General features: G+C 42.3%; 3 protein-coding genes across 3 annotated transcripts; 1 reads left to right on the forward strand and 2 right to left on the reverse strand.

Moving 5' to 3' along the window:
* Positions 1 to 249: 249 nt before the first annotated feature.
* LOC118428579 (complement factor B-like) lies at positions 250 to 9108 on the forward strand. The gene is made up of 10 exons (XM_035838677.1): positions 250 to 254; positions 2792 to 2871; positions 3357 to 3539; positions 3834 to 4010; positions 4714 to 4908; positions 5311 to 5512; positions 5746 to 6113; positions 6707 to 6942; positions 7471 to 7645; positions 8182 to 9108. Exons 1-10 carry the CDS (start codon positions 250 to 252, stop codon positions 8361 to 8363), a joined length of 1803 nt encoding a protein of 600 aa, XP_035694570.1. The 3' UTR covers positions 8364 to 9108.
* A 4390-nt stretch (positions 9109 to 13498) lies between these two features.
* Positions 13499 to 14431, reverse strand: LOC118429737. The gene is made up of 2 exons (XM_035840358.1): positions 14201 to 14431; positions 13499 to 13704 (listed from the first exon to the last, which is right to left on the reverse strand). The coding sequence occupies exons 1-2, from the start codon at positions 14398 to 14400 to the stop codon at positions 13530 to 13532; spliced, it is 375 nt and encodes a 124-aa protein (XP_035696251.1). The 5' UTR covers positions 14401 to 14431; the 3' UTR covers positions 13499 to 13529.
* Positions 14432 to 14737: 306 nt separating this feature from the next.
* Positions 14738 to 18793, reverse strand: LOC118428580 (cartilage matrix protein-like). Its single transcript, XM_035838678.1, has 7 exons — positions 18694 to 18793; positions 18175 to 18357; positions 17216 to 17392; positions 16717 to 16911; positions 15873 to 16074; positions 15316 to 15508; positions 14738 to 14965 (listed from the first exon to the last, which is right to left on the reverse strand). Exons 1-7 carry the CDS (start codon positions 18734 to 18736, stop codon positions 14738 to 14740), a joined length of 1221 nt encoding a protein of 406 aa, XP_035694571.1. The 5' UTR covers positions 18737 to 18793.
* Positions 18794 to 27751: the final 8958 nt, after the last annotated feature.

The following is a 27751-nucleotide window of genomic DNA, read 5'->3' on the forward strand; positions in this document are numbered from 1 at the left end:
GATTGCGCAAGTCCAATTTTCCTAGAAAAAAAGTTTCCAGTGTTTTCCCGTGGACGTGCATACTGTAATCACACGTAACAAAGAACACCGCTATAGTGATGTCACGTTTCCTTTACTAAGAAAAGACAAGAAAAAACACCTAATCGTTTCCTTGTGAGAAGAATATAAAGCCATGATGACATCTCGTATCTCAGACTGCTCTGGTCATCAAACTTCGCTGCTACTTGAGAGTGGGGTGAGATCGTCAAAATGAGGTGAGGTTACCTGCCGTATCTAATCTTCGCATCTTGATCAACTCGCAATTATACCTCACTCCGTCTCTGTCTGTTTGCTCTCTCTTTCTAACCAAGGAGGTTTTAAATTTGTTCTAACACACACACACAAGCGAACACAAACACACACACACACAGACACACACAGACACACGCAGACACACACAGACACACACAGACACACGCGCGCGCGCGCGCGAGCGAGTACGGGCATGTTTGTATGTCCGTACGTGGTTATACACTAGCCTAAAGCGTACACATGTCAATGAATGTACTCGAATGACAAAAAAAAAAAAAAAAAACACCAAATCGTCCACGCGCCATGCTCCAACCTTGCCATGGCACTATTTAATAACCGGAACGAGGCATTCTGCGCCATGATCCGCATACATTTTGTGTTATAGAGCGTAAAAGTGAATCTGTATTACAGTAACATACCTCTCCCGTCGCTAGCAACATTTCCATGTCCTGCCCAGTAATTTGGAGAGAGGTAGAACACCTGGCCGCAAATCTGTCGATGTTACAGATCATCTAATTAAAGGCAAAACTACATAAGACGGTGACACAAACCATCGACAAAAATTACCAAACATTCGGAGAACATAAACTTGTCTCCTTCATTTGTCGTCGCCATTCAAAGCCATGCTGATATTGATATTGGGCACAGTACAGCACTGGTCTAACCAGAAAATCTGTATTTGTTAATGTTTTGGACCATACCACATCAGGAGCGGTAGGGGTAGGTTCTTTGGTTGTACGTTTTTGTAATGTCTTTCAGAATGTGCCTGTGTGCTGCTACATGAGACATAAAATGTTCAATCTGTTGCACATCCAAAAATGTTTCCTGCAAAGTTTTATACGTAACATTTGAAGAAATGTAGTTTTTGTATGAACACTTGTAATCTCGTGAACCTCATGAATTTACATGGTTTAAGCTGCCATTTCTAAACGGTGGGCGTAGTTCTGAATCTAAGGATATCAAATTGGCTTTACTGTGATATTTATTCCAACGCTTAAATGATATAAAAGTATGCTTAATGCTATTGAAATAGGTTGAAAGTTTTTCGACACATTATACCTCAACCCCTCTCTGTCTGTCTGACTCTCTGCCTTTCTAACAGACGCACATGAACACACAGACACATACACACCCATACCGGTACTAGTAAGTTAGTACATGTGAGACGTGACCAAACCCCGGGCAGGAGCACAATTGCCTGGTCTATCGGACGTAATGTGGGAGGTGCAGACTTACATGTATCATAATTATTAATCTTGGATGAAAGGACGAGCTCATTCTAGCCTCCACCGGGCCGTTCTACGGGGTACAAATCGTAGAATTCGGCAAAAAAAAATTAATCGGAAATAATTAGTTGGGAGAGTCAGTCCACGCTATTCAACATTCCCTCTCGATCCGGAATTCAAACCCTTTAGTAGCAAAACTCTCCTGGCAAATCATCATGTAAACTAGCCAGCGCTGTCAATCTGCAAAAGGCTACGTTCACCCACTGAAAATCAATTAAGGGTTTATTTTGCAAGGTCTTCTCCATTCTTGTTTACCTCAAGTCAGGTGCGACTAGGTGAAAGTAATTGGATGATTGGCTATAGCTTCAGCTGTGGGCTATTCTTGAAGAGATAATTATGACGTCACACTGGAAACGAGTTTTCATCCTCTCCCAGAATGCCTCGCGCGTGTGCGGAGTTTTTCTCATGTTCATGCTTGCCGCCCATCTGTGACGTGACTATTCATGAGATTTTTGACGTTCCCATTGCATTTGTGTTTTCATGAATATGCATGACCACGGTAGAGTGTAAAAACTTTTTGGGAGAACCTGTTATTTGGTGGGACCTTGTTTTTGCCTTCTGTCATAGGTAATGTGTGTAATCCGCGGACAACATTAAATTAAATAGGCTATTCGTACGAGTATACAATATAGTATGGTATTGATTTGAAAACTCATGTTCGAATGCATTGGAACACACACATACAATAACGTACAGGGAAAGGTATAAACCGTTCACTGGTTAACAAGAGGTCGGGTTGTGTTGATGTAGATGTTCTATCTACAGCGGGCTCTATGAGGTAGATGTATAAGCTTAAGATTTAAATCTAAAGCGCATAAGATGAGCTGTTTTGATAAATGACATAGCATTACAGTTCTTGTCACGTCCGCACGAGTACTCTAGATCCTTTAATATAGTTTGTTTTGCAAGTTCGTGCCCGAGGGCTAATTGCAAGTACATGCGGTATGAACATAGTAGATATACAAGTGACAATAAACAGTTATAAACAATATTCTACTCTAATACTAGTGTTGGCTATTTCTAAACAGGTTGGGTCTGACTTCTTTTTTTTGGAAGCAGAGGGAGACGAAAAGCCCCACCTTTTCTAAGATTTGTGGGTTCTGCGATTCTTAATATGCATGCCTCTATTGTTCCATTTGGCTCTTCACGGCTTCTGTGGCATCCATGCCACAAAGTTCCAAGTTGTCATAGTAACTGTCTTTGTAATATCCCAGGTTCCAAGTCTGCCTCGGTCTGCTGGTGCTGTCTGTCCTGGTGGTACAGTCCAGTGCCCTCCGCATTCGCCCTATTCCATGTAAGTATTGACGATTCCTTGTGAGTACTGATTACAATTGATATTGATTGAAAGAACGAGTTCACTCTAGCCTCCGCCATGCCTTCCTACGGGGTTCTAGTGTACTTCAATGCGAAGCCTACACCGTGCTCCCTGGGCTCAGTTGACCCCTTCCCCTGCCAGTAGAACTTGTAGTCCTCCTTCTTCCTCAAGTCCAGGAATTTGCTGATGGACGAAAATTGGCTATTATCGGAGCCTGACAGATTCTATCACTGTTACTCTCTGTGAAGTCTACATGTTACAGCAACCACGACTTGCTATTTAAAATACATTTAGTAGGAAATCAAAGGTTTAGGTGCGTCACAAATCTTGCCAACTTCCTTGGACATTGAAATGCTAAAAGTGTTGTTTTAATGCACGTACCGTCTTACGATGTCCTTGACTCAGCTGGGTAACCATTTTTCCATTGCCCCAACAGCATCTAATAAATGATTTTTTCTCATAAGCATCTAGTTGCCCTACACCGCCAACCGATCCCTCCACCTACCGACGTGGCTGCGGGTATCCCTACACCAACGGGGAGCGATGCACCTACCGCTGCCGCCGTGGGTACACCGCAGTACCCAGTACCACTGTCAGGACCTGCACTAGAGGGGTCTGGAGTGGGACAACCCTGGTCTGTGTAAGACGTAAGTATAACACATACTTACATGGGCTAAGGCATATCTAAAAGCCCCTTTTCTACTGAGCTCTCACACTTCTGCCAAAATAGGATGTGTATACCCGTCGATTTAATACTGTGAAAATCATATAGTAAATGTAATTGTGTGACCTAAAAGACACAAAGCGTAAAAAGTCGTTATTTTTCTATCCTTAAGCGATCTGGCAAATTTGCAGTGTCGAACTAGGATTTTTGTTTGTTCAGACATATACTATAAGGGCCCTTAAACTAACAGTCAAATTGTTTTCTTCTTGTCATTCAGCATGTCGTTCACCACCGTTCGTGCGCTATACATCCCGAAGCGGCTGTACAGCCCCCTACACCAACGGCGAGACATGCACCTACAGGTGCCGCCCTGGTTACACCCAGGTCTCCGGCAATACCGAGAAAACATGTGTGAACGGGGTCTGGCAAGGAAACAACCTAGTCTGCAGGAGAGGTAAGGATATGCATGGCCTGTCTTCGTGCTTGATGATGGAAATGTTTTGTCCCAAATGACTGGTGTGTTTCGCTTTGCTTTCGACAGGTCGTGAGTTCCATCCCCGGCCGAGTTGTGCATAGCTGTAGTGATCGTACAAAGCTGTATTTTCCAGGGCTACAGCAACGGAGATGGGCGTCGCCCTATGTAACGGGAAGGACTGGAACTTAAACTCTACTTTTGACTTTAATTCCACAGGGATATCTGACGGTGGCACATGAGGGGATGATCAGAGGACTTCACTGAAGTTTTACACAATGACAGATATATCTTGATATGTTTTGACTGGTCGTAGATGGCATACGACCTGTTCACGAATGAACAAATATTTCATTCCATGTATCCTTTCGTCCTTATAGTGATTGAACGTTGAAGCACCACTGAACATCTGAAACTAGTTTTCTCTACTCACTTTTCCATGTGCTCTATGAACCGCACCCCTTGCGGCGATAGCCTGGTGGAGGCCATGCTAATCCATGGTCCTCATATGACAGTGAGAGAAAATGATTGAACTGTCCACATCTCTGGTATATACGTTGTCTGATCCTTGCCTCTTCCCTCATGACCTTAATGAAAAGCGGCCTGCAGGCTTTCATGAATAAACAAAGGTTCAAACAAAATCTCACCACGAAACTCAAAGTTGTTCTCTCTATATTCTTTTCAGGATGTGTGAATCCACCAACAGTGCCCGGTACTATCAGGTTCGGCTGCAGCCCGATTTACACGACCGGTGAAAGCTGCTACTACAAGTGCGCCAACAGCAGGAACGCCTACTGCAAGGAGGTGTCCGGGGACTACATCAGAAGGTGCCTGTCCAACGGGCACTGGTCGGGCAATAACCTGGAGTGTGATTGTGTCGGTGAGTACACCAGTAGATGTCTTTCAAATTTATGACTTTGACCAATAAGGATACCTTACTGTCATAGCAAGGAGCTTTTTAATAGGTCATAGCGATGAAGCAAAGCGTTTTATTGCTATTTGAGACTTCCATTAACACCTCTGTCACACATAGCCAACTGTGGTCTTACAACCTCCTTTAACAGTCATCTTCACCAGCCTACCATACGTTCTAGAAAAAAAAAGATTTTTGAGAAAGTCATAGTCTGCTTGGATACAATCAGAGGAGAGCACTGGACCTAGATTCTAGGCTACCTCCAATCCGACGGCGACCTTGGTTGGGGTGTTCGGTAGCAAAATCCTCGAAAGGTCCTGAATGTATGACAGGGGCCTAATCTCTCACTCTTTAATCCCTCTTTAATAGACAAAGTTGGATGTTGCCGCCCGGACATCGTGTTCGTGCTGGACTACTCCGGCAGCATCCCGGACTCGGAGTTCGTGAAGATTAAGAACTTCGTCGCGGCGCTGGTCGATCGGTTCCAGGTCGGTGTCCTGGACGCCCAGATCGGCGTGATCCGGTACAACCATGCTGTCATCCATGAGTTCCACCTGAACACTCACGACAAGTACGTTTCATGATGCAGAAACGATGTTTGTATGTTGTATTGACCATCAATGGTCGTGTGTGTCTGTGTCACAACAGTTTTTACAGTGACTAGGATAATGTCTTCCTAACTATAAGCAGCAAAAGCTTGTTCATTTTCTAAATGATACTGGAATGATAAGGTTCATTTAATTGACGTCATTGTCCTTTTGTGAAAGATTCTAACTTTATCTCATCGGCGATTTGTCCCTTCAGTAAAGCAGACGTCCTGAGTGACGTAAGCGCCATGCCTACAGCCACTACCGGCGGGACCAACACGGCAGCCGCGCTCACCTACGTCGCCAGCACCATGCTGTTGCCAGGCAACGGCAACCGCCCTGACGCTCCCGATGTCGTCATCGTCCTGACTGACGGCTACTCGTCAGGTGTGGTCGGGCCAGCGTCGGTTCTGCACGGCATGGGCGTCCAGACGTTCGCCATCGGCGTCGGTGCGTGCGCCAACAGCGCCCAGCTGACCCAGATCGCCAGCTGCCCTGACTACATCTACAGGCTGCCCGACTTCAGCGCGCTGAGGAGCATCACGGCAGGCATGCACGACCAGATCTGCTGCCACAACCAGACTGGTACGTGTACTACCTTGTACCTTAATCCCTTAACCCAGTATCCCCTGGTCGTGGGGGCACTGCTTGGTGGCACTTTGGATCAGTACTTTTCTCCATTCCATTCGGTCCTGTGTCAGCGAGAGGGAAGCTGCAAAACTGTCCATTCCTTGATGTTGTCTGCCCATTTTTTCTTCTGTCTTCCTCTTTTACGCACGTGTGCGTTTTATCTCCTTACAGCCCCATCAGAGGTTACGAGCGCTGAGCGACCAAAGATTTGACAGATTGTTCAACAAATCTCATTGTTAAAGAACGATTTTTATGTGATGTATAAGTCCTACTTTTATACCTTATCATATTCTAAATATAAAGTCAAGGATAACAAAAATCCAAGTTTGGTCGTCGCACGGTTGCTCAGTGATGGCCCAAGCCAGCCAAACTTATCTTATGTACAGTGTAAAATAGGTACTTGTCTTCGGTATGGGGGTGGGGGGTGAAAGGAGAGGAAAGGGCTCCATTGTCCAACACCGTGCATTAACAGCCCACTGCCCATACGACCTAAAAGACTATGATAAAGTTAATCTATCTTTGACCATCATCGCTTACTTCGTCTGCAGCCACCTGTCCGGAGAACTACGAACGCGTGGAGGTGGATGGGACCGCAAAGTGCCTGCGGTTCTCTGCCAGAGATGACCGTAAAAACTACCAGGCGGCCAGTCAGACCTGCCGGGCTGAGGGCGCCCGTCTGGTGGTCATCAAGTCCGCCGCTCTCAACACGTTCATCGTCAACCGCATCCAAACCACCTACGCCGCCGAGACCTGGATCGGGCTGGACGATCTGACTGCTCCTGCTGTAAGTCTGCCTTATGTTTATCTTACTCATCGAGACAGCGTTTATGGCATTGGTTCCTTTGCTAAGTTAAACATTAGTAGTAAATACAACTATGTTTTGACGATTTTTTCAGGATAGTACATGGGTATTTCAGGTATTTCAGAAGGAAAAGACCCGTAGTCATGTTTCTTTCTGTTTAGTCATGTTTCTTTCTGTTATTATGATTATCTACTCGGAATGTTACGTGAGGAACCACTGTGTATGATGTACACCATTCCACAAGACAACACTGCGGCCTAAAATCGCTGACTGATCGCTCAACGAACATAAAAACGAATCATTTCACGTTTAATGTGTTTTGTTGTCATTTAAGTCATAACATTTTGCACGATATTCAAATTATGAAGTATACAAATGAAGTTTCCATAAATCCAATTCAGATAGTAGGAAGTTGGTAGTGCTATCGTCCAGTTGAATGGTAGAACACTGGGCAAGATGAGACCGTGTGGCAATATCTCTCTGATAAAGAATTTCTGAACATTTCTACAGAACCAGTATCGTTGGAGCGACGGAAGCGTGCTGGGCGGCGGTGACTTCAGCGACTGGTCTCCCGGGCAACCCGACACGATCTACGGAGAGAAATGTGTCGAGATCCGCCCTCAGTTCAGCTACAACTGGAACAACCACCGTTGCAGCGAGCTCAAGAACTACATCTGCGAGAAAGGTACGTTGCAGCAACCACTCCAAAAAGTATCAAGAAGATTAGGTGTAAGGTGTTACAACATATGCAAGACATAGTTGTCATTGACGAAAGAGCTAGGACCTATTGAAGAAGCAATAGTGAATGATAAAACATCTGGACTTGCGAAAGGCATCTGGTTATTTCATGTTCATGATATATTGTTCTCCATATCCTATCCTGCATCGGCTCTTTTTTTATTGTTGTATGTCTGTGTAACCAATGAACAGTACTTCCGGTAGTTAGCTTTTTTTATGTAAAAAATTGTTTGAAAAAACACGAGTCACAATACGCTGATCATGTTTCCAAATCATAGAAGAAGAAGAAGTATATTTGCAAGTTCGTGCCCGACGGCTAATTGCAAGTACATGGTATAGACATGATAGATTTACAAGTGACAATGGACAGCTCTACTCTATTCTACTCTAATACTAGTGTTGGCTATTTCTAAACAGGTTGGATTTGACTTCTACACATTTTAGACGTTAATCCGATGTTGTTCATGCTTTCTTTTACTATAGCACCTGGATCGCCTCCGTGTTGCCCGAAGCCGCGGATTCCCCTGTTCCCGGGTGACGTCGACCTTGCCACAGATGTAGCCGAGAGCGCCAGACTGGCCCCTCCCATCCAATGCGACGCTCCGGCAGCTGAAGAAGAGGGAGATGCTCTGTCTGCAGAAGAAGAGGCAGCAACAAGGGGCTAGACAACAATGTGTTCCTTTTGTTTGATAGCATGCTAATTTGTTTCACTTTAAATGCTTATGCATAAATATGTTTACGTAAAAACAGGCATTGAAGCAAAGGTGTGAATTTGAGAATTCAATACAAGCTTGAACATTAGAAATTCCGTATGTATGTAGAACATGATACATAGATGCATTTTGGCTTGAATTGATAGTGCATAGACGGTTAACAGTTGTAAAAGAGTCTCTTATGCATTTTAATGACAGAAAGGGTAGCAGTATCTTGCTTTTATTTGCTTACATAGGTTCCTAAGCTTCATTGTAATTTTGTTTCGATAAATACCAGGCAGACATTACTTAACTGTTATTATGATACTGTATGTAATAGTAAAAATATACCTGAAACAATATTTTAGATTTAATATGTAGGAAACTGTATCGATGTAGTTTTGCTGCACATTACATATAAGGCAAAATGTTTATGTCTATGTTAATAGTGACTTAGATGATTTTCATCGAATTTAATTCGTTTTATCCTGCTTAGGGGTGGCTGATTATAATATTATATGATTGTGATAGTCTTCTTTATGATATAGGATTAACTTGAAACGTTGAAAGAGTACCATATTGCGAACGTCTTTAATTGCACTTCTTAGGCGAATAGCTGACACCAAACTCTTCAGTCTGTAGCTCGGTCGATATCAAGAGAGGTGAAATATGTGTGCATGCGTTTTTCTTTCTAATAAAGTGGTTTGCGGGACATTGACGCCTTGCCTGGGAATCTTCTTAATTTGATTTAATGTCTAAATTGGTTTGATTTACAGTTTAGAACAAAAGTTCGCAGTATTTTCTTTATCGCTGAATTGCTGTTTAGAATATACAAATATGGACGATTAGGAATCTATCTGAGAGAGATAGACTTGTAAGTGCGTTTCTAAGTGCAGTTTTCACATGAAGAACGTAGCGTCCCGATGCTGACCGATATATCCTACACAAGGTAGTTGTCATTTCTTATTGTTAGTGATCAACCCCTTCTGGAAATCTGACCTTTTAGTCGGCTGTCATTTTAACAGACCAATTACTGGAGTCAGATTAAATGGATCTACACGTGTAAGCTGTACTTGTTGTCATTGTGAATCTATGAAATTAGTGGTCATTATGTGCGTTACTGTGTGTGTGTGCCACTGTGGCCAGGTAGTAAGGGCACTATGGTCCAGAGTGAAAAATCCGGGCGGAAAGTAGACCATGAATGAACTTGCTCAGTCTTAACGTCTTCCGAATATTTTGCGTAAACGGCTTGACCCAAAATAGACAGCACGTACGTCTCCAGTTAACAGAAATAAGCCTCATTTTGGAGCCTGTAACCTAGTTTAAGAAGATTGTGACTAGACATGTATATTTTAGGTGTTACTAACTACTAACTAATGTGTTGATCCTAAACTCCCTCCCCTATGGGTGATACTTCGTCAGCCTCACATCACCCTTTGAACCCAAACACGATATAAACCTGTGAAACATGTTCACCTTGGACTGCTACGTGACAAACGTAACATGAATAGCCTTTCTCATGGTGCAAATGATAACCATAAGAAAGCTCAGAGTAAGGTTTCCCAAACGTACACGTCGTACTCACTAGCACTGTGAATTTGACTTTGACTTTATTCAGATCCACTTTTAGCTATTACAACGTGGCGGCTTTTTTTAGATTTCAGGCACATATATGGTATTCTATTTGTGTCAGATTCAGTCACAAAAACGTTACTGCATTCTTAAGCGCAGACGTATGTACTCCCTACCTTACGTCAAACCATTCACACATATGATCCGACTGAGTATGTTGCTGGTCATTGGAGTGATGGTTCCTTATTCTATTTGTAGACTTTGCACACCACAACAGTGTCACAGTGACACTAATAATGCCCACTGATTTCATAGCTGGGTGATTCACAATGTCAACAAGTACAGGTTACACGTGTAGATCCGTTAACATCTATTATCATAATACCGGTACGTTTACGACGATTTCTCTAGCCATACTGATTTGACAAATTGTCAACGCATCATTTTCTCCAGTTACATGTTGCTGTTATAGGTTACCCTTGCCACTTCTTCTGTGTAACTTTTCTGCCACTCTTGTCCTGCTAAAAGCGTAATATTGTAATTGTAACACGCCGCGGAATTACACGGCGAACGGGCGCGTGGTTGGGAGGGGGTACAAAATACCGGTAGGAAGAAACACGGCACAATTAACTGCCACTATGTACATTTATACATCCTCTGATGTTCCTTCCTTTTCTGTCAGTAAATGCATAAAACATAAACCTGCATGAGCATACAAAATGTCATGAGAAAACGGACGTATACTGTCAAGAATTTTCATTTAACTTCTGTCCGTCACAAAGACGTAACACTTCACTGCTAGTGTAGATATAAATATGGCGGGAAAATGGCTGCGTACGTTCAATTTTGCCCATTCAGTCGTAGATCCGGGCTATTATGCAACGGTTCTTCACACTTTTACATGAGTTGTAGGTCACCAACAGAAATTCAAGATTGTTGTTGAATCATGTTCGTCTTGTGCCGTGAGCATGTGTAATTATGATCTATATAAATTTGGCAATGAATGTGACAGTGTGTTCGTCCCACGACGAGCTGCCTACCCCGAAATTTAAAAAAAAGTATACTGAAAACTTTTGGCCTTCTTGTCTTCGAATGCATTGTTATCGATGCTTTGTAAATGGTGTATTGGACACCTAGATGTCTGAAGTGTGCACAGCTCAGAAATAACTATTGTTGCATGTGTAGATCTCTTTAAGTTCCAGTATTTTTAATCTACCGGTATAAGTCTTACTACCGGAATTATGCCAATGCATGTTAATCTGACTTCAGATTGGTCTTTTAAAATGACAAAAGACTCAGAGGTCATTCAAAAAAATTGGTCTAAATTTGTGTCTACTGGAGAAAAAATGGGATAGCACCCCTCTATCACATAAATTCACTAGTATAACCGCTAAAAAACAAGTTATCACAACTTTTCAAACTATCACGTTTTCTGTCCTAAAATACTATTCAGGGCTAAATAAATGTGTTAGATAATCAAGTCTTTCAAGAGGGGGTTGATCACTAACAATAGGTGATTTTACTACGTGCTACAGTGGCGCAGTAACCCATATAATGGCCACTGCCTGATTTCATAGATGGGTGATTCACAATGTCAACAAGTACATCTTACACGTAACGTTATAGATCCATTTACTCTGACTCCAGTAATTGGTCTGTTAAAATGGCAGAAGACTCAAAGGTCAGATTTCGAGAAGGGGTTGATCACTAACAATCAGGAATGACAGTTGCCTTGTGTATGATACATCAGTCGGGACGGTACGTTCGTTATGTGATGACTACATTTAGAAACGTTACAAGTGCCACCTAACAGTTTTACTCTGTACTGCAACTAGATGTGTTCAAAGATATTGATGTTTCAATGCACCTTATCAAGGGATTTGTTATTCAGCAGCGTTGATATTGTACTTTTTACAGAACAATCCAAGGATAAACACAATAATGCGTAATTTCAAAATAGTCAATCAAACCAACTTAAACATGGTTTAATTAATATAGAAATTAAATCAAATTAAAAGATTCCCAGGCAAGGCACGGATTCCCGCAAACCACTTTATTAAAAAGAAAAACGCATGTACACATATCTAAACTCTCTTGATATTGACCAAGCCACAGACTGAAGTTGTTTTGAATAAGTTTGTCAACTATTCGCCTAAGAAGTAGAATTCAAGACGTTCGCGGCCCTCTTTCAACGTTTCGTGTGTGCAAGTTAATCCTATATCATAATGGAAGATATTACAATGATATGCGCGTTTGTTCCATAGCCACCTCTATGCAGCATAAAACGTATTGAAGTCAATGTACAATCATTGCTAATCTGCGTATTGGGCATTACGATAAGCATAAACATATAAACATTATGCCTTATATATATATTGTGTAGAGAAACCACGTCTATGACTTAGTTTACAAATCTTATAAAAATGTTGTTACTGGTATATTTTTACTATTACATACAGTTACTATAACAGTTTAGAGTAATTTTTAAATGATATCTATCAAAACAAAATTACAATGAAGCTTAGATGTAAAAAAAAAACGCAGGATACCGCTAACCTTTCTGTCAATATGATGCATAAGAGACTATTTTACAACTGCTCACCGTTTATGCAATCACTAAAAGTCTAAAATCATATTCTACATGTATGTGACTATTCTAATGTTCAACCTTGTATTGAATTCTAAAATTCACACCCTTGGTTCAATGCCTGTTTTACTTAAACATATATAAGCATATAAGCATACAAAGTGAAAAAAATGAGCATCAAAGGCTCTTCCGAGACGCATCCTATCAAACAAAAGGAACACATCGTTGTTTGATAGGAACAAACTGTGATTTTCACACAGTCTAGCCCCTTGTTGCTGCCACTTCATCTGCAACCGGAGCATCTTCCTCCTCTTCTGCAGCCGAGGCATCTCCTTCTTCTTCGGCAGGCGGAGCAGCGCATTGGATGGGAGGGGCCAGTCTCGAGCTCTCTGCTGCAGCTGGGGCAAGGACGTCAACCGGGAACGGGGAAATCCGCGGCTTCGAGCAACACGGCGGTGATCCAGGTGCTGTGGTAAAAGAAAGCATGAACGCCATTGGACTGACGTCTAAATGTATATGATTTCGAGTACGTGAACAATGTTCCGTGACTCGTAGTAGTCCACTTTGCTTGGTGCTTTATCATTACCTGTAACAGAACTCTACAGTAGCTACTACGTCTTCTTGTCCTTTACATCCTGACAGATGGACTCGGCGATGTGCAACGTACCAGACTCACTGTACTCCTGCACAGTCTGCCACAAGTTGAGCATGTGAAAGCATTTGCTGTGCTACATACACTAACTGTTAATGTGTTATGCAGAAAAAAAAAACAAAAAAGATGTAGGGTATGGAGCACAATATATTTATGAAATGGCCAGATGCTGGAACCTACCTTTCTCGGGACCAGATGTTTCATGATTTCTAATACCTTCTTCATAAGGCCCTATCTCTTTTGTCAATGACAACTAAGATCTTGTAAATCTCGTGACACCTTACACCTAATCTTCTTGATGCTGCTTGGTGTAGTTGCCGTGACGTACCTATCTCGCAGATGTAGTTCTTGAGCTCAGTGCAATGGTGGTTGTTCCAGTTGTAGCTGAACTGAGGGCGGATCTCGACACATTTCTCTCCGTAAATCGTGTCCGGTTGCCCGGGAGACCAGTCGCTGAAGTCACCGCCGCCCAGCACGCTTCCGTCGCTCCAACGGTACTGGGACTGTGGAAATGTTCGAAAATTCGTTATCAGAGAGATGTTGCCACACGGCCTCATCTTGCCCAGTGTTCTACCATTCAACTAGATGATCGTTCTAACAACTTCCTTCGATCTATATTTGGATTTGTATAACCCTTGATTTCATAATTTTGATATCATACAAAATGTTACTTTAAAGTATGACTGAAAAGACAACAAAACACACAAACCGTAAAAGGGTTTGTTGAGCGATCAGTTAAATTTTAGGTCGTAGTGCTGTCTTATGGGATGAGGTACATTGTACACAGTGGTTCCTCACGTAACAGGGGCAAAATCCGATTAGATAGGAAAGTAACAAGACTACGGGTCTTTCACTCCGAAAAAAGTCAACCATTGACAATCGACTAATTTGCAAAACTTAACTTACTTCTAATGTGAAACAATGGACGAAATGCCATTCACCCACTCTGGATGGTTAATTAGCATGTGTACGATTAACGTATAAGCAAGAAAAACTTACAGCAGGAGCAGTGAGATCGTCCAGCCCGATCCAGGTCTCGGCGGCGTAGGTGGTTTGGATGCGGTTGACGATGAATGTGTTGAGAGCGGCGGACTTGATGACCACCAGACGACCACCTTCAGCCCGGCAGGTCTGGCTGGCGGCCTGGTAGTTTTTACGGTCACCTCTGGCGGAGAACCGCAGGCACTTTGCGGTCCCATCCACCTCCACGCGTTCGTAGTTCTCCGGACAAGTGGCTATAGACGAGATTTTGTGGCAAAGGTTAGAGGTAGAGATAACCGTCCCATGGCCTTTGAGGCAGCTCAGTGATATCAGATAGACCTAGCGTCAACATCTTTACGTTTCGCCGGCTTATGCGATCGCTGAGCGACCGTACAGCGACCAAAATTGGACTTGTCTGACACATTGTTTCATAACTAGAACATGATGGAAGATGCAAAGGTATGATGTATACAACAAAACAAAAATGTAAAAACATTTGTTCTTTATCTATGAAATTCGTTGAACGATTTTGTCAAATCTTTGGTCGCTCAGCGGTCACTGCTTCTGGTGGAAAATGGGTGTGGAGCGATAAAACGTACACCTACCAGTCTGGTTGTGACAGCAGATCTGATCGTGCATGCCTGCCGTGATGCTCTTTAAGGCGCTGAAATCGGGCAGCCTGTAGATGTAGTCCGGGCAGCTGGCGATCTGGGTCAGCTGGGCACTGTTGGCACAGGCCCCGACGCCGATGGCGAACGTCTGGACGCCCATGCCATGCAGGACCTAGGAACAGCAGTGGAGGAGAACATTTAACATCAAAAAACCCACACTTGAGAAAAATAATTGAAAACTTGGGATCTTTCGTTTTTCACTGTCTCCTGAGAAGAAGTCGGACCCAATAACTCAGAAGCTAGAGTTAGCTTTTAGAGTTATTTAGACTCTTGTATATTGCTTTGTACGCTGTACATACCCTTCCATTTTACCTGCAATTAGCCTACGGACATGAACTTGCAAATAAACTTTCTAAAATTGTATTTGTTTAAGTGATTGTATATACTGTATATTTTCATTGAATGAGCCCTGGAAGATTAGCTCAATAGCTAAAGGGCATCCCAATAAAGCAATAAACCAACCGCCGCTGGTCCGGCCACACTTGAAGAAGAGTAGCCGTCAGTCAGAACGATGACGACATCGGGAGCGTCAGGGCGGTTCCCGTTGCCTGGCAACAGCATGGTGCTGGCGACGTAGGTGAGCGCGGCTGCCGTGTTGGTCCCGCCGGTAGTGGCTGTGGGCATGGCATTCACGTCACTCAGGACGTCTGCTTTACTGTGGAGACAAATGGCCGTTGTGACAAAGTTTCACAAAATTGAAAATCATGTCAATAAGTTTATATTCCAGTATCATTTTTTGGGGTACACACGAAGAGTGGTATAGGTAATGGCACCCACACACCCACACACACACAGACACACACACACACACACACACACACACACACACAGATACACAGACAGCCACACACACACACACACACACACACACACAGACACGCACACACACACGTACTCACACATCTATCTATCTATAACTATCTATCTATCTATCTATCTATTAAATTTACAAACACAGACAAATCAACAACAGTTGATGGTTGTACATTAAAACAGCGTTTCTGCATCATGCAACTTACTTGTCGTGAGTGTTCAGGTGGAACTCATGGATGACAGCGCTGCTATATCGGATCACGCCGATCTGGGCGTCCAGGACACCGACCTGGAACCGATCGACCAGCGCCGCGACGAAGTTCTTAATCTTCACGAACTCCGAGTCCGGGATGCTGCCGGAGTAGTCCAGCACGAACACGATGTCCGGCCGGCAACATCCAACTTTATCTGGAGGGATTAAAGAGCGAGAGATTAGGGCCATGTCAGACATTCAGGACCTTTCGAGGATTTTGCTCCCGAACACCCCCACCAAGGTCGGCGCCGGACTGGAGGTAGCCTAGAATCCACCCTATTCTGGGCCCAGTGCGCTCCTCTGACAAGCAGAATATGACTTTCTCGAGTTTCTTTTTTTTTCTTCAAAACTTAAAGTCAACTGGCGAAGATGACCTTGCTTCCGACCATGGTATAGAGAAGGTTGGAAGGCCATAGCTACCAGCGTCTTTTTAAAAGTAAAGACGTCAACACTTAGAAGTGAAATTTATACCAAACATGCAACGTTCCAGCACTTCGTTAACGCTAGTTCACCTTTATCCGTTGGGTAACCTATATCCGTTGTTTTTTTAAAACATTGTATTTAGGCACATCAAGTCGGTGGGTGATAGCTTTAAACTGCAATATCCTGAAAATATTGCAATTTGAAACTAATGTTCATCAACGTGATATCCCCAAATACCCTGTTTTTAAAAGCAACTAATATAGGTTACCCAATGGATGAAGGTGAACTAGCGTTATAGCCAGCCATGACAGTGGAGTGGTGTATCCTCAGTGGTCAAAGTCATGAATTGGAAAGGCATATACGGGTGTGCTCACCGACACAGTCACACTCCAGGTTATTGCCCGACCAGTGTCCGTTAGACAGGCACCTCCTGATGTAGTCCCCGGACACCTCCTTGCAGTAGGCGTTCCTGCTGTTGGCGCACTTGTAGTAGCAGCTTTCATCAGTGGTGTAAACTGGGCTGCAACCGAACCTGAGAGTGCCGGGCACTGTTGGTGGATTCACACATCCTGAAAAAAAAAAAGATAGAGAGCAAATCTGAGTTTCGCACCAAGAATGATATAATTGTACAATGCGTAGTAATTCAAGCAAGGCGATCACCCCACTGACTTGGCCATTGCACGGCCTGTAGGTTTCGTACACCTCGTGCACACCAGACTGGGCCCCGTCCAGACTTGGCACGGCAAACTACAGGTTTTCAGACCTAAGGCTACACAGACGTTGGGATAAATGTACCAAATCTCGCGCTAGGACGCTTAGTTAAGATTATTTACATAATATATCACAAAGGCAGCTCATCCAGATCCTAGTTACCTCTCCTGCAGACCAGGTTGGTCCCTGTCCAGACCCCTCTAACACATGTCCTCTCGGTACTGCCGGAGACTTGGGCGTAACCATGACGGCACGTGTAGGTGCAAGTCTCGCCGTTGGTGAAGGGGGCTGTACAGCCGCTTCGGATGGAGTAGGGCACGGAAGGCGGTGAAGAACATGCTGTAATTGGTAGTAAGAAAATGATTCGACTGATGGTTTCGGGCCCTTGTATGTCTAAACAGACAAAAAGTCCCAGTTCGTATATTCTTAGATATAAAATTTTATACGTTTTCCTTTCACGCCACACACCTTGGTGTCCCGAGTTAAAAATCAAATTGCATGCTACCGTGAGTGTGTTTGGCCATTCAGAAAATTCCGGGATTCAGTTGGACCCCAAGAGCTATTTTCCGGTAGTCAAAACCATGTGTTCCGTCAGTAATTGCTTCGTCTACTCGACAGGTTGTCAACAGTCCATTTGTAAATGAACTATGCACTCATTGCAAAGAGTATTTCCACAAGGAGGGCGCTGTCGCCGCGATCTCTCTGCGACATAAAACTTAACAGACCGCTCAACGAAATGTATAGAAAAGGGACCAATCTTTTACGCTTTGTGTATCTTGTTGTCTTTTCAGCCACACCTTTACATTTTGTATGATACGCACAATATGGAATCGAAGGCTGCACACATCCTATTTAGGTCTCAGTGAGAGCGCAGCGCGATTGCTGTCTAGTGGAAACAGGGCCTTACATATTAGCCTCCAAGCAGATCCTACGGTGCCATAAGATAGTGTCAAAGCTGGCCAAGGGGTATAGCCGACCAAAGGGAGTCAAACGGGCACCGTCAAATGTAGCGTAACACTCCTAGGCTGGCTTCACCCCTCTGACAGCTTTTGATACTGTCTTATGTTACCGTGGGATCTACTTGGAGATTACTTAGATATGCCTCAAGTTAGTACACTTACGTTTTATACAGACCAGGGTGGTCCCACTCCAGACCCCGTTAGAGCAGGTCCTGGTGGTGGTACTGGGGACTGCGGTGTACCCACGGCGGCAGTAGTAGGTGCACTTCTCACCGTTGGTGTAGGGAGCTCTACAGCCACGTCGGTAGGTGGAGGCATCGGTTGGCGGTGAAGGGCAACTAGGGGCTTATGAGGAAAAGAATATCATTAGATAGATGTCGTTTGGGGAATGGGAAGTTGGTTGTCCAGCTGGCGCAAGGACATCGTAAGATTGTACCATGGTACGTGCATTGAAGCAACACTTTAGCATTTCAATGTCCAAGCTACATGTAGTTGGCGAGATTTGTGATGCACTTAAACCTTCGATTTCCTACTAAATGCATTTAGCAAGTCGTGGTTGCTTTAACATGTAAACTTCACAGAGAGTAACAATGATAGAAACCACCAGTCTCCGAAAATAACAATTTTTGCAGCTTTTTTTTCGTTCAACAGCAAATTATTGTACTTGAACAGTATACTTACAAGGGACAGGACGAACGCGTAGGGCGCTGGACTGTACCATCATGACAGACAGCACCAGCAGGCCGAGGCAGATTTGGAACCTGGGGTATTACAAAGACATTGCGTCAACTTAGTGCTCTTTAACATGGATATATGTTGACTTTGTGAACGTCCAAGCCGCTAAGAGATCATTTTGAAAAATCTAGAACATGAAACGACAAAGGCATAAAGTGGCTAGTATATTCAGGACATGGCAAACATGTAACGTTATGTCTGTGATTTGGAGGGTATTTTTTTTTGCTCTTAAGAATGATGTAGATCCCATACGTCCATCGTCCATACGTCCATATACGTCCATCAACGACATCTGTTGTAGATAGATGTCGCCCTCTTGTTAAACAGTGTCAGGTTTATATTTATACCCTGCACATTATTTCATCAGTGTGTTTTCATGTCTTCGAGGATGTGTTTTCAAATTAATATCATATTGCATAAGAAGAGATGGTTCACTTTGATGTATTCTGGGTTACATAAGGCCTGTGACAGAAGACAAAAACAACGTCAGACCGAATAACAGGTCGACCCATGAAAAAGTTTGGGGACTTAACCGTGGTCATGCATATTCATGAAAACACAAAGGAAACGTCAGAAATCTCATGAACATTCACACTGGGTGCCGCTTGAGTGAGCACGAACAAGACTCCACACACAACCGCAGCATTCTGAGAAAGGACGAAAACTGGTTTCCATTGTGACGTCATAATTACCATGATCTATTTTCGTGCACAGCTCACAGCAGTAGCTACAACCAATTATCCAATTACTTTCACTTAGACACACCTGTCTTCTGAAAAAATAAGAGTAGAGAAGACGCGACAGAAAACCTCACAGAATAAACCCTTAATTGATGTTCAGTGCGTGAACCGAAGCCTGTAGCCTCTTCACAAGGAGCTTTCATCAACCTTTATTGAAGCTACTTCTAGACTGTCAACGCTCGCTAACTTATACAGGAATTTGCCGGAGGGACTTTTGCTACAAAATGGTTTGAATTCCGGATCGAGAGGGAATTTTGATCTTAGAGGGGACTGACACTCCTGGTTAATCATTTGTCGCTTTTTTGCCGAATTCTGCGATTCGTAACCCGTAGGTAGGCCTGGAGGAGACTACAGTGAACTCGTCCTTGCAACTATTGAACCAATATCAATTATGCTCAGTCGGCACCTCCCACATTACACGCGATAGACCAGGAGATTGTGCTCCTGTCCGGAGTTTGGGCATGTCTCACGTTTACTGGTCAAATTTTGATATTTTCCTTGCGTTTTAGACTTTCCGCATGAAAAACAGATGGTTTCGCTGAACATTCGGGTGCATTCGGCAGTCTCGAATGATGTTGACCGCCAGAAGGTCACCAAATTTCAAAATCGTGATCGTCAGAGCACATATTTGGCCTGAAAATCTACCCTGTCAAATTGAACGTGGGATCGGTGATATAAGAACATTGGCCGATCTGTAGAAACCAGTTTTGGGGAAAGAAAAGAACGATATAGAAGACAACAAAAACACAAAACGGAGCCAAAACAATTCAGCATCATGCCTTGTGCTTATTTACCGGCATTATCTTTAATTTTTGGTCTCCGAAAACAGCCCGGCCGGCCCTGGTTAAGAAATGTGCCGTAGGCCTAAGCGGACGAGTAGTATTTTCAACCCTGTACATTGCCACAATGAAAGCAGTGCAAAGACATTGAATTGAGAAAACGACCAAAAAATATAAATGCACCAGCCAAAACATATCGTGGAAAAAAGTCCAAGAAAAATATCAAAAAGGAGGCTAAGACTTACTTCATATTGCAGTTACCAACAGGTGAAGACTCTTTGCGCGCGCAGAATGTTTGTCGGTAGCGTGGCACGGGCGCTTCTTTCTGTCTGTAGAAACTCCGCAGAATGAGGATTGGGGCGGCGTGCTTGGGTATTTGTAATCTTTTTGGTAATTTGTCAATTAGAATGGGAGTGATTTCATCGTAAAATCAGTCTGTGAGGCCTTGGCAAAATTATCGTCCTAATCATGTTCAGCAAAGTGGCGCATATTTGTGAATATTAATGAGTAGGCGGTGCTGTTTCTTTGTGACGTCAGAAGATAGACAGGGGACGTTGAATCCGTTCAATTGTTTCTAAAGAAGGCCAATGAGTTCGGTAAAGTCCCGAAAATTTTCTGGAGGTCTGGAGCAGTGGCGCGTGGATGATTTGTTTTTTTGGGTCATGCGAGCACATTGATTGACATGTGTGCGCTTAAGGGGAAAACTATGTATAACCACATATGTACATGCATACATGCCCCCACTCGCTGTAACACACACACACACACACACACACACACACACAGACAGACAGACACATACACACAGACACATGTACACACACATGTACACACACACGCACACATGTACACACACACACACACACACACACACACACACGCACACGCACACACGTACGCGCGCGCGCACACACACGCACGCAACGCGCGCACGCACGCACACACACGCACACACACATGTACACACACGTACACACACGCGGACACACACACACACACGCGCACACACTTACACACACACGCGCGCACACACACACACACACACACACACACACACACACACACACACACACACACACACACACACACACACAGATCGGCTGGTATAGGCGATGACACAAAATGTATACGGGTGGTGGCACAGAATGTCGAAATGCCTCTTTCTGGTCATTATACTATAGAGCCAGTGCCAAACTTTGGAGAATCGCGTGTGGAAGATTTGTTTTCTGGGTCATGCGAGTACATTGATTGACACGTGCACGCTTTTGGGAGAGGACTATGTATAACATCGTACAAACATGCACACATGCCTGTACTCGCTCTTTCACACACGCGCACACACACACAGATATGCGCGCGCACACACACACACATGTGTGTGCGCGCGCGCGCGCGCGTGTGTGTGTATGTCTGTGTGCTAGAAAGAGAGCAAGATGCAGACAGACAGACAGACAGGCAGGCAGGCAGACAGACAGACAGACAGAGATGGGGCGAGGCATAGTTGCAAGTGGATCAAGATGCGAAGACGAAATTAAAGGAAGGCAACCTCACCTCATTTTGACGATCTCACCCCACTCTCAAGTAGCAGCGAAGTTTGAAGACCGGAGCAGTCTGAGATACGAGATGTACAGATGTCAGCATGTCTTTTTATTCTCCTCACAAGGAAACGATTAAATGTTTTTTCTTGTCTTTTCTTAGTAAATGTGACATCACGATAGCGGTGTTCTTTGCTAAATGTGATTATGCACGGTCACGGGAAAACCCGGAAACTTTTTTCTTGCGTAATTGGACTTGCGCAATCCGGATTTTGTTGTTGAAGTGTTTTCAGAAGTTGAAAAGGTAACAAAAAGTATAGAAACGCGCTAGTTTGGGTATTTTCTATCACCTTGTGTCAGGTATGGGTTATTGTAAATCTCATATTGTCATTGTCATTACGAAGTTTTTATCCCATAGAACACTAGTAAGGCACAAAACCAGACCAGCTCTGTCGCAATACTTTGTGAGCCATACTAATGGCCTGTATCTTTCTGCAGAGAATCTAAAAATGATTGAAACGTGATGCTATTGTTGACATCATTAAAGGCACGTACTAGTTTTTAGTTTTACATCTAATTATTTTGTTTTGATACAAAATGTTGGATATTTCTAAAGAAATCACGATCTATTACATAAGTAACCCTTTACTTTGCACACGACACGCTCTGTCTGAGGGAGAGTGAACAAAATTTGTTTCCTTGTGACGTAATGTCCTATTTTTATCCACACAGCGTCGATTGGATATTTGATATCTCCTATTCAGTCCTAACCAGGATTAAAACATCCAATAGTCTGTTCAATGCGGAGGCACGCATGCACGCGCACGCACGCACATTCACAAGCACACACATGCCCCAACCACCTCATACAGTGCAACCGTGTATGATACCACTCTATCTCTTGTATGAAGTCTATTTGATATAAGATGGCTACATTTGGCATCACTACAGTTGTTGTACAGCCTTATTTCCCTTCCTCAAAATCTAATGCAAACCATCAAGTTGAGAGCCCGAGTTGTCATCATAACGGAGAAATCACGCAACGATTAAATGGCAGTTACTGTATCTTTGTATCCTTTATTTCTAAACAGCAGCAACAAAGCAAAACTGCACATCAAATCGTAGGAGCAACATCTTTCTCTTGATAAGAATAATCTCCTAATAAGAAATTCTATATAGCATTAACGTGACATCAAAACCCTGAAATAGTTCCATCTTCATCTCTTTTAGACAAGTGTAATTTGATTGCATTTTTGGTAAAATTTCTAATTATTGCTTGTTAGCCGATGCATAATAGATATTCTTACGTACGCATACGTTTCTTTTCATGCACCCATCGTAGTTTGTATACTTGCTACATTTTTCACACCACCATGTCCAAGTTCGTCTGACACCTCCCCTTACTTTAGCACTATAAGTATTACAAAAAGTATTACAGATTCAATGAGTTGTGTGCAAATATACTGCTTCATTCCTTTTTACTAGTTGGCAACAATAGAGAAACAAAATCGTATCAAATCATTGAAACAACATTGCTTTCTACACTTTTTCCTAACACGTGTACGTTACATACACATTAAAAGGCAAACATGCTCAATACTTTTAATCTTACTCCACCATCTCTGGTAGACGAGCATAATTTGATTGCAGTGCAGATTTTATTGAGGCCGAGAACGATTATTCTCGCTTGTAAGCTTATGTAAACATGCACTGCTGTTTCTTCTGTTTATAGCCTTTTGTAAAACTGCTATTTTGTACAGCCCTACATACATCTCCCCGGACTATAGACCTTTTATTAATATAAGGAGTGTACCAAACAAATACGACTTAACAGAATCAATCAGTTGAGAGCAAAAAATGTTGTTACTTTATCATTTTTCTATGACTGAAATAATAACACAAATCATTGGAGCAACGTAATCCTTTTGATTTTTTGATAAACAATTAAGTACGTAACGTTACATATCGAAATGTACAAATACTGTTTTATCATAATGTCTTGTAAACAACTTTTATCTCACCTCGAGTTTCACTGAACATTTCTTTATCATTCCTACTTCTATAAAGCTGAAGTAGTAAATATGCATTCTTCGCCCACGCTTGTTTCTGCATGTTAATTGAATTGTCTGCTCTTTTTTTCTTCTACATCACCATTTAAGTTCCATGTACACGTTTCCTGACTAGAGCCATGTAAGGGACTGGCATATGTCAGCTTCAGTTGAGAGTGAGAATACAAGCTTCATGTACAGTATCATTTCTTATCATACAACAACAATAAAGCGAAATTACATAGTCATTGGAGGAATGTTGTCCTCATGTTTTTAGCATACAGTTACATAAACATTTAAAGGTGGGGATACTGTTACATCATCATCTCTTGCAGACCAGTTTGACTTGATTGCATTTTTCTATAAGCTTTTTTTTTTCTTATTCTTTCTTAAGAGCCGCTGCAGTGCATATGCATGCACGCCTACGCTTGTTTCGGTAAACATCTCGTTTTCGACAATTTCTGTAGGTTTTTCCTCCACATCATCGTCTTGTAAGTAAAATCACAAACTCCCTATGACTACAGCATAATGCAAACAACATATGACTGAATTACTTCAGAGTGAAAAAAAGTCACTGAATGCATGTATCGTCCATACAGCAACAATGAAAAAAAAAACTACACTCTCATCGAGTCATTAAATCAGTATTGTCTTTTTGATATTTTGTTGGAAAACAATTCCATATAAATGTACATAAAATCCAGTTACATCTCTGTCAACATCTCTGTCAGACAAAATTGTTTGACTAGGTTGTACTCAATTTTTCTTGATCACTCTGGCTTGTGAGCTGATGTATAATACATGTAGTATTGTAGGCTCGCCCACGCCTGTTCAATCTAAAGTTTATTCCTTCTTCAAATCCTACTATCATTTTACAACGCCATTTTATAAAACACCTCCCCTGACTTTTATGACGAAACGATGTGTAACGAACATATGACAATCAGCTGAGAGTTACAGTCACAGTATCATTTTCATACAGCAATAATAAATTGAAACTACACTTAAAATCCTGGTAAATACATTGTCTACTGTTGCTAATGATTTTACAAGTGGAAGTGGATTCATAACAAGAATCATATTACTAATGAACAACCCTATACACCTTTCTCACGCGGCGGCCATGATAGATCGAAGAAGAGGTCAATGAGGCAAACAGACAAAACTTATTTCTAAAATCAGGTCCCATTTAGTTTTCCCCCAAACCACACAAATTTTCATGATATAAGATAGAATAATAAATATTACAAGAAGTGTTATGCACCGAAAGATGTAGCAATTTAGAGTAGTGTAGACTGACCCCATAGTCCCTTAAGAGATGCAAAATAACAACATAATAATGCAACTTTTAAACGAATTTGCAGCCATTCACTTATTGGTCGATTTCCTAATTGGCAGGCTACCATTGGTCGAACTGCTAATTATGATGGACAGCCTTTTGTTTGCCACATTGAACTCGTTTTAGATCTATCATGGCCGCCGCGTGAGAAAGGTGTATACTGCTGCATTCTAACAGCTGTAGCTGTGGGATGGCATGCCGGGCGTGTGAGCCAGTAAAGGTGTGATACACCTGTTCGCTCACCACATTTACCTGTTGCTTAATTTTTATAAACAAATTTGAATAGGGGGCGAGATTCAATAAATGTGATTACACCTGTTACCTCACTCCATGCATCTTCTGAGATAAACTTTGACAAACAAATAAACAAAAGATTTTCATCCCAATCTTCACTGATCACGTCATCACTACCATCTATGCATAACAAAGAAAACAATGCGTCTATCGCAGTTCCACAACGAGCTATACATAAAGGAATTCTACACTTCAACAACTGGCCTTCTACACTGCATACTACTCATATTAGATATATGTTTCTTTTTTTTCTTATTCATTTACCCCAAATAGCCAATATCTTTGATCATGGACAACAATTTACATCCTTGCTTTATAAGGAAGCATTATAAACAACAACTTAGTTTGTACATCATATTATCATGTATTTACATAACAAGGGTCTCAGTGACGCTGATATGCGTGAAAAATACTACCATTTTGGAGGGTGTGGTTGAAAAAAATTTCAACTGAAGTATATCTTTCCAGCAATATTTCTGCTGGGGTTCAATGCTACTTTTTCAGTTAAAAAGTAGTAGTTGAAAAGTTCTTAGAAATGGTTACTAGGGTGAAGTTCTACATCAAACTTACCAAAATGGTTACTAGGGTGAAGTTGTACATCAAACTTACTAAAATGGTTACTAGGGTGAAGTTCTACATCAAACTTACTAAAATGGTTACTAGGGTGAAGTTCTACATCAAACTTACTAAAATGGTTACTAGGGTGAAGTTCTACATCAAACTTACTAAAATGGTTACTAGGGTGAAGTTCTACATCAAACTTACTAAAATGGTTACTAGGGTGAAGTTCTACATCAAACTTACTAAAATGGTTACTAGGGTGAAGTTCTACATCAAACTTACTAAAATGGTTACTAGGGTGAAGTTCTACATCAAACTTACTAAAATGGTTACTAGGGTGAAGTTCTACATCAAACTTACTAAAATGGTTACTAGGGTGAAGTTCTACATCAAACTTTCAAAACTGTCGAAAATGCGTACATACAATACACATTGCCAGTACATTAAGGGTATACGGTGCTCTTTTGTTGCAGAAAGATTTTTAAGAACATTCGCCCAATCATTTCAGTAGTAGTACTCACTCGGTACATGGACACTAAAATGATGCGCTAGTACGCAAAAAAGGTGGCCGAGAGTTTCAAAATTTTGGACATTGACGTATGATTTCGATCGACGTATAGTCCAACAATGTCAGTTCATTACCTCTTCAATGCAATATTTGGTTTGTGTACTTGACTTTGAAATCTTGTCATCATTACTTTGGTTTCTCGCAAATGTAGGGCTTCTTTTTGAAGCAGTTAACGTCGTTCCACTGTCCCGCTGTCCTAGGTTTGACGGTAGACCACCAATGATCCCTTCCGGCCTATCAAAAACATCAGGCTTTTTTATTGATCAACAGAATACAGTACAGGACAGAGAGGTGATGGTAAGAGTAGATGGATGCGGGCTGATTCAGGAAGACAAAATCAAGAGTTGAAATCAAGAGAACTAAGTTTTGAAGATTACCAAGAAGATTCATTCGTTGATGTTTATGGGTAGGGCAGTATGACACAAAATGCACATCGCTTTCGCTTCGACAGTTACAGGTGGAAAATGTCAAGTTAGCAAATGTAAGTTAACCTATTACAAACTCTCGATACGAATATTACTAGTAATCAGTTCCAATTCCTAGTGCGACATGATACATTTATTTTGTAATCTCAATACCTTCCTTGCCAATTTTGTCATTTCATTCTCTTTCAATTTCTGCAGGGGTCGTGTGGCTTAACGGTAGACTGTTTGGCCCAATATTAGAGGTTCTAGGTTCGACTTCGTTGATATGCAGCCGGTCGTGTGCCATTGGGAAAGGCACTAACAGAACTTTCCTCATTTCACTCAGCTGGAGATGAATGGAGTATGAGAAGAGCCACACCTTAAACACGTGAAGGGACCCACCACACTTATTGAAAGGAGTAGGAGCCCTTCCCGGTGTGAGTGGCTAGCAATATTACCGTCTTATGGAATCACCTGTCGTATTAAGGTCACCTGAGTTAGCACAGGACAGTGAAAGTAAAACAATTGGCTCGAAGTTATGCTGCTTCCAGAAACCTAAGTCTAAGTCAAAGTCTAAGTCTAAGTCTAAGTCTAAGTCTAAGTCTAAGTCTAAGTCTAAGTCTAAGTCTAAGTCTAAGTTTAAGTAAAAGTTATGCAGATTCACAAGGCAGAGACACAGAGATAGAAACTGCAACTAAAACATACATTTTAAATGCAACAAAAAGGAAACAAGGAT

This window comes from Branchiostoma floridae, chromosome 13, assembly GCF_000003815.2.
Source record: "Branchiostoma floridae strain S238N-H82 chromosome 13, Bfl_VNyyK, whole genome shotgun sequence".
Classification (NCBI taxonomy): domain Eukaryota; kingdom Metazoa; phylum Chordata; class Leptocardii; order Amphioxiformes; family Branchiostomatidae; genus Branchiostoma; species Branchiostoma floridae.